We start from the raw sequence: 16273 nt of genomic DNA, 5'->3' as shown, positions 1-16273 counted from the left end.
GATTTATATAGCGCTTTTCAAGGCACCCAAAGCGCTTTACAATGCCACTATTCATTCACTCTCACATTCAGACACTGGTGGAGGCAAGCTACGGTTGTAGCCACAGCTGCCCTGGGGCAGACTGACAGAAGCGAGGCTGCCATATCGCGCCATCGGCCCCTCTGGCCAACACCAGGATAGTGGCTATACTGCCTATATACAGGACAAAGGATGCTAAATATAGAGCTCCCAGACAGCAGGAAAAGAGGAAGACCACAGAGAGGATTCATGGTTGTAGTAAAGGAAGATTTGGTGTTACAAAGGAAGATGCAAAGCACAGGGTGACAGATGATCCACTGTGGTGACCCTTAAAGGGAACAACATCTTTAAAATAATCAATTAATTCATTAATATACTGAAATCTTTAAAAGACAGGATTAAAAAGAGCTCAGCGATTTAAAATAAAATTTATAAAAGCTACTTTATTAATGGACTTACTGTTCTAGTAAATTAAATACGGCAAGTTAAATCAAAAATGATGATTGTAGCATTTATTCATGTTGGTTCAACCAGCTGTTGCACTTACATCACATTTTGTTAGAGTTATTCACCAAACATAGAAAACTTCACACTGAACTTTATAATTTAATACGGATATGAATAACACCAAAACAAATATGCAATGAACTGGCCATTATATAGCACTTTTCTATCTCTAAAATTAGAAATATCCTGTCTCAGAGTAAAGCTGAAAAACTAGTTTGTGCGTTTATTACCGCTAGGGTGGAATACTGTAATTCATTATTATCAGGATGTCCTAAAAACTCCCTTAAAAGACTTCAGTTAATCCAAAATGCTGTAACAAGAGTCCTGACAGAGCAGATTTCTCCTATATTGGCTTCCCTTCAGTGACTCCCTGTTAAATCCAGAATTCAGAATCTTACAAGGTCTTAAATAATCAGGGCCCATCTTATCTTAATGACCTTGTAGTACCATATCACCCTATTAGGGCACTTTGCTCTCACACTGCAGGCCTACTTGTTGTTCCTAGAGTATTTAAAAGAAGGATGGGAGGCAGAGTTTTCAGCAGACAGACACTATCTCTACTTTTAAGATTAGGCTTAAAACTGAGTCAGGGCTGGATCAGGTGACCCTGAATCCTCCCTTAGTTATGCTGCAATAGGTACAGGCTACTGGGGGATTCCCGTGATGCATTGAGTATTTCTTCTTCACTCACTATGTGTCAATAGACCTCTCTGCACTGAATCATACTTGTTATTAATCTCTGGCTCTCTTCCACAGCATGTCTTTTATTCTGTCTTCCTTCTCTCTCCCCAACAGGTCGCAGCAGATGGCCCCGCCCCTCCCTGAGCCTGGTTCTGCCAGACGTTTTTCCTTCCCACTGTCGCTGCTTGCTCATAGGGGGTCATATGATTGTTGGGTTTTTCTCTGTATGTATAATTGTAGCTTCTACCTTACAATATAAAGCGCCTTGAGGTGACTGTTGCTGTGATTTGGTGCTGTAAGAATAAAAATTGAATTGAAATGAATTGAACTGAACTGACAAAACACTATACATCAGACTTCACCTTATATTCCTAATAGTGCTTTAGTGTATACACTCCAAGCACTTTATCAGCCTCACATTCATGGCCCATCACTAATTAACCTGATATTCTAGGGCTCAGATTCACCAGAGCCTCTTGGTAAATGGCTCTGGTATTTTCTACCAGGTCATAGATGTCATGAATCGCTGTGCGGCAGGCAGGAGTTGGACCCAAAATGCAGGACTCACAGACTCAGGGAGGTGAACTCAAAACTCAGCTTTATTTGCTGGCAGGGAAAAAACATACAAACTAATCTAAACTGGGAAATTAGAAAACTCACAGAGAGACACAGGTAGATCCACACAGCATGAGGGACAACACGACACTGACTCAGAGAAACACAGGGTTTAAATACACTGGGAAGTAACGAGGGGAATGAGACACAGAAGGAGGGCACAGCTGGGAGAAATCAGGACTGACGAGACAAGTAAAGCAGGACGCATTCACATGAGACACGGACCATCAAAGTAAAACAGGAAGTATCACACAGAGACGCGAACTTGACACAGTGGAGACAGCAACTAAGAAATACAGAGACATAAACCATAAGGCAGAGGTCTAAGAACCAAAATACACAGGGAAATACTCAGCTGGGAACACAAGAGACTAGACTAGAGAGAATAACAAAAAACCAACCATGAGAACATAATGCACAATGCAGAGTGACAGAAAACAAGAAACTCAAACATGCAAAGACACACAATTACACAGAACAGAGGGGACACAGAGAGACATGAAGGGCAAGAGATCAAAACTAGAAGCCATAGAATAAATCACACACAAGTACAATAATACAAAAAAATCACAAAGAACTAAAAACGCTGGGTCAGGAGACCCAGGACCGTGACAATAGATCTGCAATCTCACTCATAGTTGCTTCAATCGCTCACCTAGAAGATGATCATCTCAGGTGCCACACACTTTGCTGCTATTTCACCAATGTCATTTTTATTTTCTATATTTCTTTATCGCTACTTAAAGAGTTGTTGGAAAATATAGGATTTCAGTTTATGTGCGTGGTCACGTAAATGAGTGCATTTGGAACAAATGTTGATGTAAGCATTTGTGTATGTGCCTGTTTAAGTGTGATTGCAGATGGGTTGCTTGAATCATTCATGCAGGGATAAGGTGAAGAATATAGGCAACTATGGCTCTCAGGAAGGAACAAATACTTTTTCATGGCGCTGTACAACGCTGTGAACATACACCACTCTTCCTCCACAAATAGAATTGAAATTGAATATCTGGAAAACATCTGGTTGTCAAATAAATAGATGTTTCAGTTTTGCTACAAACCTCCACCAGCAACCACCACCTAAGCAATGAAAAGGAATGATGGCTTTCTGGGCTCATACTGACAGACACTGAATTATCCAAACACATTACTTGTGAGCTGCAGATCCCGGCCGTGTCCCGACTTGAAATTAGGCAGTCTATCTGCGCAGCACAGGCATTACAATCATGCATTTCTTTCATTTCTTTTCAGTCTTCTCACAAGCGCTGACAGGCCAGAAGAAGCAGACATCAGGAGAGAGTGAGGCAGGAAGGCAGCTGTGCTCTGTGGATGCCTCCTCGGGTTGGAAACAATTATTTAGACGTATTGTTCTGCTCTAAGAGCTTGTTAGCAACTTTTTCAGATTCAGATTCAAGATCCAGTCATTGACTATAATTGACTCTTTCTTTGTTGAGGCCATTAGCAGGTTGTAATTCACTACACACAGACACACACTGCAGAGCAAATATTTCATCTTTTCTTTTTTTCCTCCTGACTTTTAACTATGAGTGTAGAGTCCCCACCTGCAGGCAGGATTGAAGACAGAGATTTATACAAACTGAGAGAGACACTGGAGGATAAGGAGCAGACTGGAAATGTTGGCCTAAAGCTAAGCACAGTACGGTACACATACCAAAGGTGGGGGTTGGGGGGTTTAAGAGAGAGAGAACCAACAAAAGGAGGAAATGGACAAAAGAGAGGACAAAGGAAATTGTGCTGAGGATGAAGAAGAAGAAGAAGAGAGGTCAAAAGAAACACAGCTGTTCAAAGTTAAACAAGGAGGGCACACCGATTAGTTAGAAAATGACTTTTACCTGATCAAGGAAACCCAAAATAAATAAATAAAGCAGTGGTTTGAGTCCTGTAACAAGATAAATATGTATCGTGCATGCTTGAATTATATCTTGCATTGTTACACCTCAACACACAAACCCAAACAGACCCAGATGTCCAATAGTGATGATGTCACTAGCAGAACCAACAGCATTAACAGAGCTGAGTTAATTAAGACTCAAAACCAGTGAGTGTAAATAGGAATAAATATATGAACCACAGTGTTTGAAAAGATATGCCAAAGATTATGTATATTACATTGAACTTTTCCTCGTTGGAATTTTGCTATACTGGACTTTTTAAGTTTGCATTCTTAGAAGTGAGCAAAGGAATAGTTCAAGCTATAATTATTCCTCTGAATGATTCAGATAGGGGCTGCTGAGAGATAACAGCAGAATGACAAAATCTGCATTAGGACGTTGAAGACGTGGCAGTATTTGTACCTCATCCAGCGAAGGACTAATGGGTTCTTTGAACTTGCATGTAAAGGAATTTTAAAAACCAACAAAAACACTACGTTGGATTAAGGTAATACTTAATTAGTCATCAGTCAAGAGTCCTTACACTACTCCCTCTTGCTCTGTCCTGTTTATGTGTGTTTCTTCAGGCTGTTCCAGTAGTTGGGGGAACATAGCATCAGGGTAAATGGAGACACCTGGGCCCTGTGTTTCTGAATGATCAATATTTGCTCTTCCTCTGTCCCACTGGAACTCTTTTTTTTTCACCAGTCTGGCAGAATACTGTTCACTCGTTCACACATACACCGTCAATACTGGTGACTACTATTTCTTTCATTTGTTTTCTGTTGTTGTCGTCATGCCTTTCATGCCAGAGTCAGGTTTCTGTTAAGCTATAGCCTCAGCAGTCTGGACAATGGACAAAAGAGGAAAGCTGAACAATGTTTATCAATCCTTGCAGCTTACAGGCAGCTGCATTTATAACTATGTAAGTAAATGAAGAATGATTTGGTCTTTAAACTCTAACGATGTAGGGTTTAATGCCTAACCCAACCAGTAAGTAAATCGTGACCTTGTGCCTGAACCAAACTGGGTGAAGATTCATTCACAGGCTTGGAGACCAGCTGCTGCCCCCAGCTGGTTGGTGAGTGACTGCTGACAGTTGCAATGTGAAATTGCTCACATAAAGGTGAGCAATTACAGATTCCTTCTCAGTTGCCTCAACCCTCACTCACAACTTGCGTGAGTAAGGGTTGTGACTAGTTTCACTTAGTGACTACCAACAACAGAGAAGACATTTTTTTCCTAGCGACTGGTAGTTGCTGACTGGTTTCTAAGACTGAAGCCTTACTCCTATTCTTTAATGACTATATTTTAAGCCCTAGAACATGTTCAACTGAAGCAACAAAACAAATTTAAATCATTAACTGTAAACACCTCACTGACTTAAGGCAAACTTTGACAAGTTTCTCAGACGCTGCTTTGTTTTAGTCATAACAAGTGGTGAGAACTGGTATACCAGTTCACTAAGGTTCTTTCTGCCATTATACAATAGCTTTTTCCAGTTATTAGTAACATTTGTTGTAGGAATTCTAAAACTCTCCAGTGAAACTACAAAGTGTGTGCTACAAATCTCACCTCTCACCTTTCCTCCGCATGTGCAGGTTACATTGTTGGCTCAAAGCTCCATTCAGTCTACAGGATGTTTACAGATTGTTTGCCTGCCTTTGTCTGTTGTCACACAGTAACTGGCTGTGGGGAAGCTGGTCTGTCCTTTGAACTAATCCAGGACATAACAAAAATCAGACAGATAGAGATACAAACAGGGGTTTAAAAAAAGCAAGGAGTCTGGGAATAACTGTACATGATTAACCCACAAACAAAACAGAAGTCAGAAATGTCTGTGTAGGCCAGCATGATGCCTGCTATCTGAAAGGTTACTGGGTTACTGATATTTTAGGTACCACAGCATATGTGTCTATTTGAATATCAAATGGGTACCAAACTGTCAGTTATACACAGACTGGAAAAGCAGTCTAAAGTACACAGCTTGTAGATGGCAATGGCCCCATCCTGTATATGGTGCTGCTCATATAATCATCAGCTATTTATACTGGTTGTTATTTAATATGATTTCTGTTATTTGTAAACACTGATCTACTTATAACTCACAAACCTAAATAACTCAATTACTAACAAATTACTACTAAATAGGATTTTGAGCCGTGGAATTAATAGTATTATAAATAATAGGGGGGCTTTTAATTGTAAACATAGAAATTAACATGGAAATGACAGAATAGGCAAGGAATTACTGGCCATAACCCCTGTTCACAGCAACTACTCGAGGCCTTTTATGTCTATCATGGTTCTTTGGATGTAATAATATCTGGAAATATTCTCCTCTCTCTGTCATTTGTTCTGACGTTCTTTCTCCCTCGGTTAATGTCACAGAATGATAAAGACACGCCAGATTAGAAGTAAAGAAATAAGTTAAAAATTGTGAAATTCTTAAAACTTAAACCATGTGGTGACTGTTCAAATGTAATGTAATGTGAACATGAACGTGTGTAAAATGGTTACAACTTTTCATACACAAAGACAAAGAAACAGAATCAGTGCTTCTCATTTGAAGTATATCTTTGAATCGGTCATCATAAAGATTTGTTTGTTGAGGAACAAAGTAAAAAATAGTAAAAAAGTAAAAATTTTAGAGGACTTCATTAAATGAACATTAATATACAAAACAGCTGATTTGGGGTTTCTTCAAACTGGCTGAGTAACTGATCACTACAATTTCAACATTTTCAAAGGTGACTAAAGGGATCATTTTTATTAGAAGTCATCTCCGGTGCAAGCTGACTTTTTTAATCCTATTAATTGTTCCATCCTAATTATTCTTCATCTCATGTTTCGTCTGTCTAATTGCTCTGTTGTATTTGAATAACTGCATCCGGGTGGGGGTTGCCAGATTAGCTGATGCCTGTGCGTCTCTTTAAGACACAAGGCAACACTAGCAAAATGTCTTAACCCTCTTGAAACAAATGTGTTCAAAATTTAAAACGAATATGGAAATCACCTCTGATATGTTTGGATTCTAGATGGCATATAACCATAAATACATTGATAAACATAAACTTGTTTTTCTTTGGATATATCATTCTAATCGATCAAAAGTGGATTAAAAAACAGTAACGTTGCCTTAAACGACTTTCTCCCGAGCGTTTTTTTCATGTTGAGAAATCTTAATTTAATGAATCAGTCTGTTAACTGGCCTCTCTTTGCTCTTTTCATTTCAATGACGACCACTTGTCTGGAAGTCACAGCTGGGAAAGCTGACAGAGATCCATGCTCCCAGCTGGTCCCCTCTTCACCCCCTCCTTCCTCCTCCTCCTCCTCCTGCAGGGCTGCTGATGCTGAGAGCAGCCTGCAGTATCCAAACACAGGCATCACACACCCAAGGTCTACCAATTAATCACACCTCTTTCTCCCTGCCTCCTCCTTTTCCTGCCTTCGTCTGTGCTACCACATGGCCCTTTGTAGCTTTATTCTAATGTCCTTTAATATTTACCAATAATACAAAACATGTAAAAATACTTTAAAGAAAATACACTAAAATGTCTAAATAGGAAAATGAAATGAAAATATCAGAGTAAATGCAACTGAAGACAGCGTAGTCACTACACAGTATCACACACACACGCACGCACGCACGCACGCACCAAAAGACTACTAAAAGGTACAACTACAGAGAGTTGGGGACAGTAAATATCACAAACGAACCAATAGGAATTTAGTGTCATTAAAGCGTTATTTAAAAATGTAGGCAGTAAATAAAGCCCAGCACACAGCTTCCATCAATTGTTTGAATGAATTCAGCAACACACCCAGACGAACTGGGAGCAACTCGTTAAATAAAGTCTACAACCAGAGGTCGTTTGAATCCAGCAGCTTACCTTTGTCGTTTTTCTCCTTATCCATGTTACAACGGACAACATGGATAACTGATAACTCCTCTCCAGCCGGTCACAATAAAGGGAGGGCGGGTGCACCCGTCAAGCACCCCCTCTCCGTCTCCTCCACCCTGTTCTGATAGGAAGTGAGTGATAGGAGCGCCGTCCAATCGCAGGCTGTATCGCGGGAGGCGGGTCTCGTGGCCACGTGGGCCTGTAGAACGTGTTGTGTAGCCAGTGTGTGAAAGCAAGTGAAAGCTGTTTGGCATATACAGTCGCAGCACACTGGAGCACCAAAGCACACCTAAAAAAAAAAACTAAAAAAAATCTGCTGCTCTTTGCCCACACAAACTATGAAACTATAGAGCTCAGTTAATGTTTAATCTTAAAACATAGATAAATAACTAGAAAGTATTTAACTTTGTGAGGCTTCATCTCAAAAACAAAAAATACGTTTAGGAAAATTATTTAACCTTTAGCAAAACAATACCATGTATTTTATAAAGCTTGTGTTTCTGACAGTTTTTTTTATTCATCATCAGGTCCATTTCTGGAAATGAGACAATTTTTAAAGGGGAAAATAATTCTATAATATCCTTTTTTTAAACGTAAGAAAAAGAGACAATATTTATAGTTATTTGCCATTTATAGTCTTTTTTTTACAGTCATATCTTTAACTACGTTCCTTTGCCTTACGTCATGGTGTAGATAGGAAGAGAAATAGAGTAGGAGTCATCTTGAAAGAAGAACATGTGAATAGGTTTGTGGAGTCGAAGAGAGCGTCAGATGGAATTGTGAGTTTATAGTTGGAAATCAAAGGGGAGAATGTAGCTAGAGCGCACTGGAAGTTAATCTGTAGCATGACTTTCAAAGTCAAGAAGAGGAGGAGAGTGAAGGCAGCGATTAAATGGTTGAAGTTGAAGGAAAGATGTTGCACAGAGTTCAGGGAGGAACTGAGTAAAAAGTGAAGAATTGCCAAATGACTGGGAAAGTACAGCAGAAACGGTGGGGGAAACTGTCAAGAAAGAAAATCCTCTGAACAGAAAAAAGAAGACAAGAAAATTTGATGGTGGAATGAAGAAATGCAGGCATTCAAAGTAATATCTTAGCAAAGCAAAAGTAGGATTGTCCGAGAAAGTAGACAGGAGTACTCGAAGGCAAGTCATACAGCAAAGAGAGAAGTGGCAAAGACAAAAGAAAGAGCATATAGTGAGTTGAATGTGAGGCTGAACACTAAGGACGGAGAAAACGACTTGTAGTGATTGGCTGGATAGTTTATGTTAAATAGAACAAGCTCATTTTCTAATTAAGTCTCTAAGGAAATTATTTATTGATGCAACAGATCTCTGGATCTCCCCTAAAGGCACTGCACATCCAGTTTGGATTTAACTAGAAGGGATAATAAATATTAATGAAACCACAATTCTTTGACAATAAATTCATGAACCCTAAGAAGTTTAGAAAGAGCTTGTTGAATTTGACCATGGTATTGTAACAGTTTGGGAATTTCTTTCTTTCCTCCTTGATGTTCTACGAAAATTCCAACAAAAGGTGGTATTATTGCAAAGTGGAAGCAACTGTGAATGGGAGGCCATGTAGACTTACAGAGTTACTGAGTGTTGATGTAGTGCTGTGCGATACTACAAATTTTGGTATCCATACCAAACACACCTGAGCATCCAGCACAGGACACTGGGGAACCACCAATGCACCAGTGGGTGGGGGCTTGAGGCACTGGCAGGGAGTGCGGCCCAACACCTGGAGGATCCTGAAATGTTCTAAGGGGAGTCTAAGACTTGACCTGACACATAGACATATATGGCACAGACGACCCTCTGCCAGACAACGGTTGGCGTTAGCGGGAACAGCCAGAGGCCCACGATGTCCGGAGGAACTCACTCGCCTGGTGGAGCGCTGCAGCGAGGGCCCCCTGGCCGAGCTCTGGGTGTGCAGCGCCAGCAGCTAGAGCCACAGCAGCTGAGATTTTCTTTTTTTCTTTTTTTTGTAGTTAGGGGCTAGGCAGCATCTAGGGAGGCTGCCAAGACAGGCTCCCACATGCGATCACAATTGCCACACACACACTCTCACACAGTACCACACGTAGGTACATGTGCAATATGTAACAGAGTAGAGAGATAGGCTCAAAATGATAAAGAACTACTGTTGCTCTCTTATTAGGGAGTTTTTCTTTCGTTACAGGAAATGCTTTACATGTTTTAGGCGAGGTTGCTGTCAACCTTGCAAGTTCACAGTGCAGACTCTCCAGTCACTAGATAGAGAAAGATACGAGACAGACATTTCAAGATTTTGCTAATATTTTCATGTTAACCACTTGCATTTGTGACATAAAAGAAACCTATTTTGTGAAAAACTAGTGAGGAGTTTTCTTTACATTAAAACATATTTGCTGTTAAAAATGATTATGACTGATATACTAAGCACTAGCAGAAGGTTTACCAATGGTCCCACACACACACACGTACCGCTTACTTGAAGGTATCCATTAGAAAAGGGCTTTTAAAATCTCACAGTTGTAAGCACTTAAAACCATAGTGACTCTGTAGTTTGGATAAAGCACTTTAATAGCAGATGAATATTAGAAAGAAGACATGGCAATGCATGACAACAGTTAGTGTGTTACTTACATGAGCAACATTTGACACTCAGATTAAACTCAAAATTTGATATGTTTCTCTTCAAAAGCACTCTTCCCTGACACAACACTCAAGATTTCAAAAATAAAATCCCTTCCCCGGTATTGCAATTAAATAAATACCTAACACAAGCTAATGTAAGGAGCTGAGCTGGGCACTTCATTTGACCAGAAAAGAATCAATCACTCAAAACACATTTATGATAATGTTGTCATTCATTTCTTATATCAGGTCAGTTGACAAACCCCATTTCCCATCCTCATGCATGCCTTAAGAGTTATACACCATGGCAGACAGATAAATCTGATATATATCCAGTATATGTTTACATACATGTTACAGTATGTTAGTTGGCAAGTTGATCGATTTACGGTCCAGAAAGTCGAGCAAAGCTTGAATGTATAGCTTTATTACTGTACGCAACAATACTTTCAAACAACAAACATACAAAGAGTTAACTCTCTAGCTGAGAAGATATAATACAGTTAGAGTATTGACTTTAAAATCAAACAAAACCTCTCTTGTTCAGCTTAAGTCTGCTGCAGTTATGTGAAGCTTAGTCTGCAAGGATTTATTTTGTTAAAAAAAAAAAAGAAAAAAGATGAATCTCTCAGCTGCATCCTCCTGACTGGTTTAATGATCCTTTTCAGAAGTCAAAAATAGCTTATAAAAATAATTGTATTTGTTTTGTTTTTTTCATGTGAGTGCACGTCACCCTAGCAATGCAGCATGTTTGACATGTTTGTACACCCTGAAACCTTCTGTATTCTACCCCTCCTTTTCTTCCTCTCGCTGACTGTGATTCAGAGTTGTGGCTGCTATCCAGCCCCTGGCTACTCTATCTGGGCTGATTTATGAGAGGCTTGCGTGAGATATGGAGCCACATTCAAATGTACCAGAGCACGCATATCAAAACTATGTAGCCAACTTCTCTGATTGAATAGAACAAGAAGGAAAACCAAAAACAAAAGATGATGAGGTGGTTTTTGACAGTTTTGAAGTAAAACATCACATATTTTTTGTTTTTTTTTTATCCCTGTCTTTGACCTTGACATGCTTGAACAGTGAATGTCTACAGTCTCTTCACTGTCCTAATGTAATGGCAAGGGTGTAAAAACGAACTGTCTTGAATATGTAACAGTAACCTATTGCAAGGAGTAGACACAGCAAGAGAGAAAAGGCAGCGCAGCAAACAGGTGATATGTAGAAAGAGACAAGATGGCAAAACCTCACAAAGAGAAAACAAACTCTGTACAGAAACAGAAACAAGTCAATACTGAGATTAAAAGAAGGTGCACATAAAACATTCCAAACCACAGAAACCTGGAGGAAGGCCTGCATGAGAATTGGAAAAAGCTGTTGTTTTTTTATGGAGTATGAAAGCACTGGCATATGGGAGGGTCAGGGGTCGATGCAAAAACCACATAGGAGGCAAGGAGCATCAGCACAGGCCATGCAAACACAGCTCCTCAATCTCCATAAGGTTGTCAGTCAAACATTTGGACCACACTGCATACAAAAAGCTATAGATGCCCGCCGCAGCTTTGTGAAACTGTGCCCTCGCAGGGTTCCTCTGTGGCTTCACAGGCATGGCGTTTTAGAGGTGGAAAGTAGGAAGAAGGAGTATCACGGTGGTGCATATATAGATATTTCCGATGGGGCTTTTTTTGTATTTTGTTTTCTTCCCGATACTTTTTGAGATTTTGTTTAGCATTGTTTTTCTGTCTAAAAAAGGCGTGCCTTCTTCTTCATGTCATTCTTCTTCCAGAGAGCCAGGCGGTCAAACTGCTCCAGGGTCATGCCGAACACTTGGTGAAAGTCCTCTGGAGATAGATGTCTCTGGATTAGGAAATTGTGGCAGAAAAAACATTGTTATTTAAGTGGACAACAGTAATACCAGCAGCTTCTTGTGAACCTTATAACCAAAGGAAACACTGGTGGTGGTTGGCGTTTTAATGATAAAGAAGCAAAGTGGGTGACAAGATGTTCAGACATATTGACCACAACTGTACTTTTATTTATTTTGTACCATAAAGATCTTTAAACTCAGCAAAATAGTTGTCATATATTTGTTTTTCATCAACAGTTTCTTCCATTTGCACACTTTCTCTAAAATTATAAACTTTTTCTTTCAGAACGATACTGAAAAACTAGTTCATGCATATATTACTTCTAGCCTAGTGTATTCTAGGCTGTGTGGACATCACATTTTGGGTTATTTAGACCAAAATACTTAACCTTTCTCTACAGGGGCCTAATATCCACTTATGCGGACACTATACTGCTACTGTTCTATCGAAATTTTGAATGAATATCCTCATATGTGGCTCTGATTTTTCGTAGAAACAAAATTTAGGTAAAAAAAAAAATCTGGTAATTCGTTGTTTTTACATTCAACAGGTCCCAATCAGCCCAAATATCAAAGAGAAATTAATAATGCATGCCATGGAAGAGTTCGGGTCTTAGGAGGTTAAAATCACATAAAAAGTCTTGAATAATGAGAATAATCATCTTATCTTAAAGACCTTATAGTATCAATCATTCATTCTCAGACTGCAGAATTGTGGTTCAAAGGATATCTAAAAGTAGAATGGGACGCAGACTCTTCTGCTTTCAGGTCTCTCTTCAGTGAAACTAGCTTCCAGTTGGGATCCAGTAAACAGACACCCTCTCTACTTTTAAAATTAGGCTTCAAACTTTCCTTTTTGCTAAAGCATATAGTTAGGGCTGGATCAGGTGACCCTGAATCCTTCCTTAGTTATGCTGTAATAGGTGTAGGCTGTTGGGTGACTCCCATGATGACCTTTTTTCACTTCCTGCAAAAAATAGAGTAACCTGTGTTGCTTGAACACATGTATCATTCAGAATTAAGGGTGCCTTCACAGCAGTGCAAGCTATGCAATGTGCTGCCATTGAGCTGCTCAAACTGATTAATCAATAGAACAATAAATTAATTTCTAACTGAAGCAGTACTATCTCTGGATCTTGGCCAGCATAATTTTTATTAATCTGTATCAGCTTCATGTCTAAGCCTGGACGCATATATTAGATGGACATCCTGACATGTCTGTGTTGTGCACACACAGTAAACAGGCATAATATTGCCTTCTGTCTTGATGTTTAATACAGTATTTTGAATTTTATCCCTTATAAGTTCTTCCAACCAAAACTCCTATCCTAAAACCTCATGTTGCCAACACTCACTAAGTTCTCTCTAAAAAACAGACACAAAAAAAGCGTAACAAAAACTTGCATGGCATTGATTTAAACCCAGAAACAGAGCGTAGGTAGCTTTAATATAAAATGTTTCCTGCACTGTGCACTGCAGGTGTGTGTTTTTTGTGATCAAACGGTAAATGGCCTGTATTTGTATAGCGCTTTTCTAGTCCCTAAGGACCCCAAAGCGCTTTACACAACCAGTCATCCACCCACTGGCAAGCTACATTGTAGCCACAGCCACCCTGGGGCGCACTGACAGAGGCGAGGCTGCCGGACACTGGCGCCAAGTGTCTTGCCCAAGGACACAACGACCGAGACTGTCCTAGCTGAGCTCGAACCGGCAATCTTCCGATTACAAGGCGAACTCCCAACTCTTGAACCACGATCGCCAACTATCAAGAGCTAGGTAAAGCTATTTCTGTGAAACAGCCAATCACCTGGTTTATATCAGCAAACAGAAGGTTTGGTTTTCACCCCGAGGTAAAAATGTTCAGGTGCCTTAAATTTTTCACCTGCCAAATTGACAGGATAATGACACTGGTGGTATGAAAAAGGAGGATACTCTTCCCCATTTCATATCACAGTGTGTAACTGTAAAACCAATGACTCATGCCATTCAGTATGTTACACAACATGTTTTCTGTTAGCTGTCAGTAGCAAAACACCTGGTGTGACATCACTGAATGGTATTCTGCTAAAGAGGTTGAATCCAAAGACTTTCAGCTTTAATTCAACAACTTTAACACAAGTTTTGCTTCAACTGTTTCAAAATTACAGCCATTTTATACACATTCCCCCATTTCCAGAGGCTCAAGAGTAGCTGGACAACTGCAAGTAGTTTAATGGCCAAGTGAGGTCTATTTCCTTGTAATTGTATAACAAGATCGTATAATCTGGAGATTATGATGAGAATTGTATTTTGTAGCTTTTTGCTGAAATGTCAGTATGAGGTCCAAAGAAATGATTATGATGAAAGAGATGGAAGTTATCTTTTGGTGAAAAAACCAAATTCCACCTCTCAGAGAGGCTGCAAAAACTTTGGTTTTTAGAAAACATGAAGAAAAGAGAGAAACAGCTCATGATCTGAAACATACCACGTGATCTGTCAAACACAGTGGAGGTTATGGCATAGCCATGTATAGCTGCCAATGGAACCAGGAAATAGTATTTATTGATGACATGACTGCTGATAGAAGTAGCCAGATTATTCTGAGGTGTATAGGACTACACTCTCTGCCCAAGGATACTCTGGCATTTATACTGGAGCAGCATGAGATCAAACCAGACACCTTCCAATTACTGGCTGACCTACCTCCTGGGCTATAGCCACTCCAACATGGACCTAACTGTGCGGGTTTACACTTTAACGGGCATCCTTACAGAGGGTCACACACTAGCTAAATAACAGAGTCATCAGTGTTTATCCAGATAATACATGAGCAAATATATCTGGAGGCCTATTTGGGGTTGGCTTTGGCTTAGGAGGTGAAGTGAGTCGTCTGCTATTTGGAAGGTCAGTGGCTCGATCCCTCAGCTCCTCCAGTCTGCATTCTTCAGTTATGAGTGCTTAGGCATAAAAAAAAATTACTTGCATGAATGTGTGGGTGAATTAGCTTTGAGTGCCCAAATGGAAAAGTGCTACTATCCATTTATTTACTATTTCAAAGAACTTGGAACTCCTTTTTCTTGCATTTCTATAATTTTTATATAGCCTGGACTTCAGTTTGTGCTCCTAAATTTACATTTTTCCGTGGCACAAGAACTACATGCGGTGTGTACTTACATCTTTTACTTTTCATTAAGACTACAAGCAAAGTTAAATTAAATCAAAATAAATTTAAAGCAATTAAAAACCTGTCAGTTTGAGGTGTTGCATGGGTCAGGTAGCTTAATTGACCTAATCACAACAGGCTTATTGATGTGAGTTTGAGCCTTTAATTATGTGCAATATTTTTGTTAAATATATTTAACCTCCTAGGACCTGGCGTCCACATATGTGGACATCACATTTTGGGTTATTTAGACTAAAGTACTCAATTTTGCTCTACACGGGCCTGATATCTACTTACGAGGACATTGTAGTGCTACTGTTTAATGAACATTTTAGATGAATATCCTCATATGTGGCTCTTATTTTTCTTAAAAACAAAAATAAGGTAAAAAAAAAAAAAATCTGGTAATTCTTTGTTTTTACATTCATCGGGCCCCAATCAGCCCAAATATCACAGAGAAATTAATAATGCATGTCGTGGAAGAGTTCGGGTCTTAGGAGGTTAAAGAAAGAACATTAATATTCTTTACAATGATTCTCTGTATTTTCAGAAATAAATAAATGGAAAATACTTTAAATATTTGGCTACAATAATAGTAAAAGGTACTTAATATAGCAACCCAAGCTTCAAGAGAGACTAGCCGAAAAGACACATTTTACAGGCAGTGTATGGTTTAAACGTGCATAAGAATAGTTTTCTTTGTTTTTTTCCCCTTTTCACTTTTATATGTTTCCATCATATAAAAATTGACTTTTTAGCTGCTGATTAGTATGGCTAAACCTAAAACAGTTAGGGGTCAAGGATCAGTGGTGGGTAAAACGCAGGTCAAACAGTTTCTCTTCTGCACACACTTTTGACAATAGGACTCCAGTCTGGTATTTCCAACCACAGAGGGAATCTCTTGAGTATCCTCAGTAACCTCAATATGGTCAGACTCCACTTGGGACAATATTTCTGTTAACTGAAAGCCTCACAGTGAACTCTCATAGTGGGGTTACTGAAGACTGAAATGTTTCAGAGGATGT

The 16273-nt window shown here is 39.4% G+C and overlaps 2 protein-coding genes across 16 annotated transcripts in view; both read right to left on the bottom strand.

Annotated features, from left to right (window-relative positions):
- Positions 1 to 7723, bottom strand: part of afap1 (actin filament associated protein 1) — a 100819-nt gene extending 93096 nt beyond the window's left edge. Inside the window, exon 1 of the mRNA XM_040016800.1 lies at positions 7607 to 7723. Within this exon, the coding sequence (XP_039872734.1) occupies positions 7607 to 7631 (25 nt within the window). The 5' untranslated portion in view covers positions 7632 to 7723. The remainder of the gene's footprint in view (positions 1 to 7606) is intronic.
- A 2444-nt stretch (positions 7724 to 10167) lies between these two features.
- Positions 10168 to 16273, bottom strand: part of ablim2 (actin binding LIM protein family, member 2) — an 88518-nt gene continuing 82412 nt past the window's right edge. For 14 of the 15 annotated variants that reach the window (XM_040016789.1, XM_040016791.1, XM_040016787.1 and 11 more), the window contains one exon: positions 11983 to 12096. In XM_040016789.1, coding sequence (XP_039872723.1) covers positions 11983 to 12096 — 114 coding nt within the window. Of the gene's footprint in view, positions 12097 to 16273 lie in introns of all 15 variants that reach the window. The other variant, XM_040016778.1, reaches the window with a different exon arrangement.

This window comes from Simochromis diagramma, unplaced genomic scaffold, assembly GCF_900408965.1.
Source record: "Simochromis diagramma unplaced genomic scaffold, fSimDia1.1 OVJJ01000695.1, whole genome shotgun sequence".
In the NCBI taxonomy this organism is placed as follows: Eukaryota; Metazoa; Chordata; class Actinopteri; order Cichliformes; family Cichlidae; genus Simochromis; species Simochromis diagramma.
This window is presented reverse-complemented; position numbering and strand designations above follow the sequence as displayed.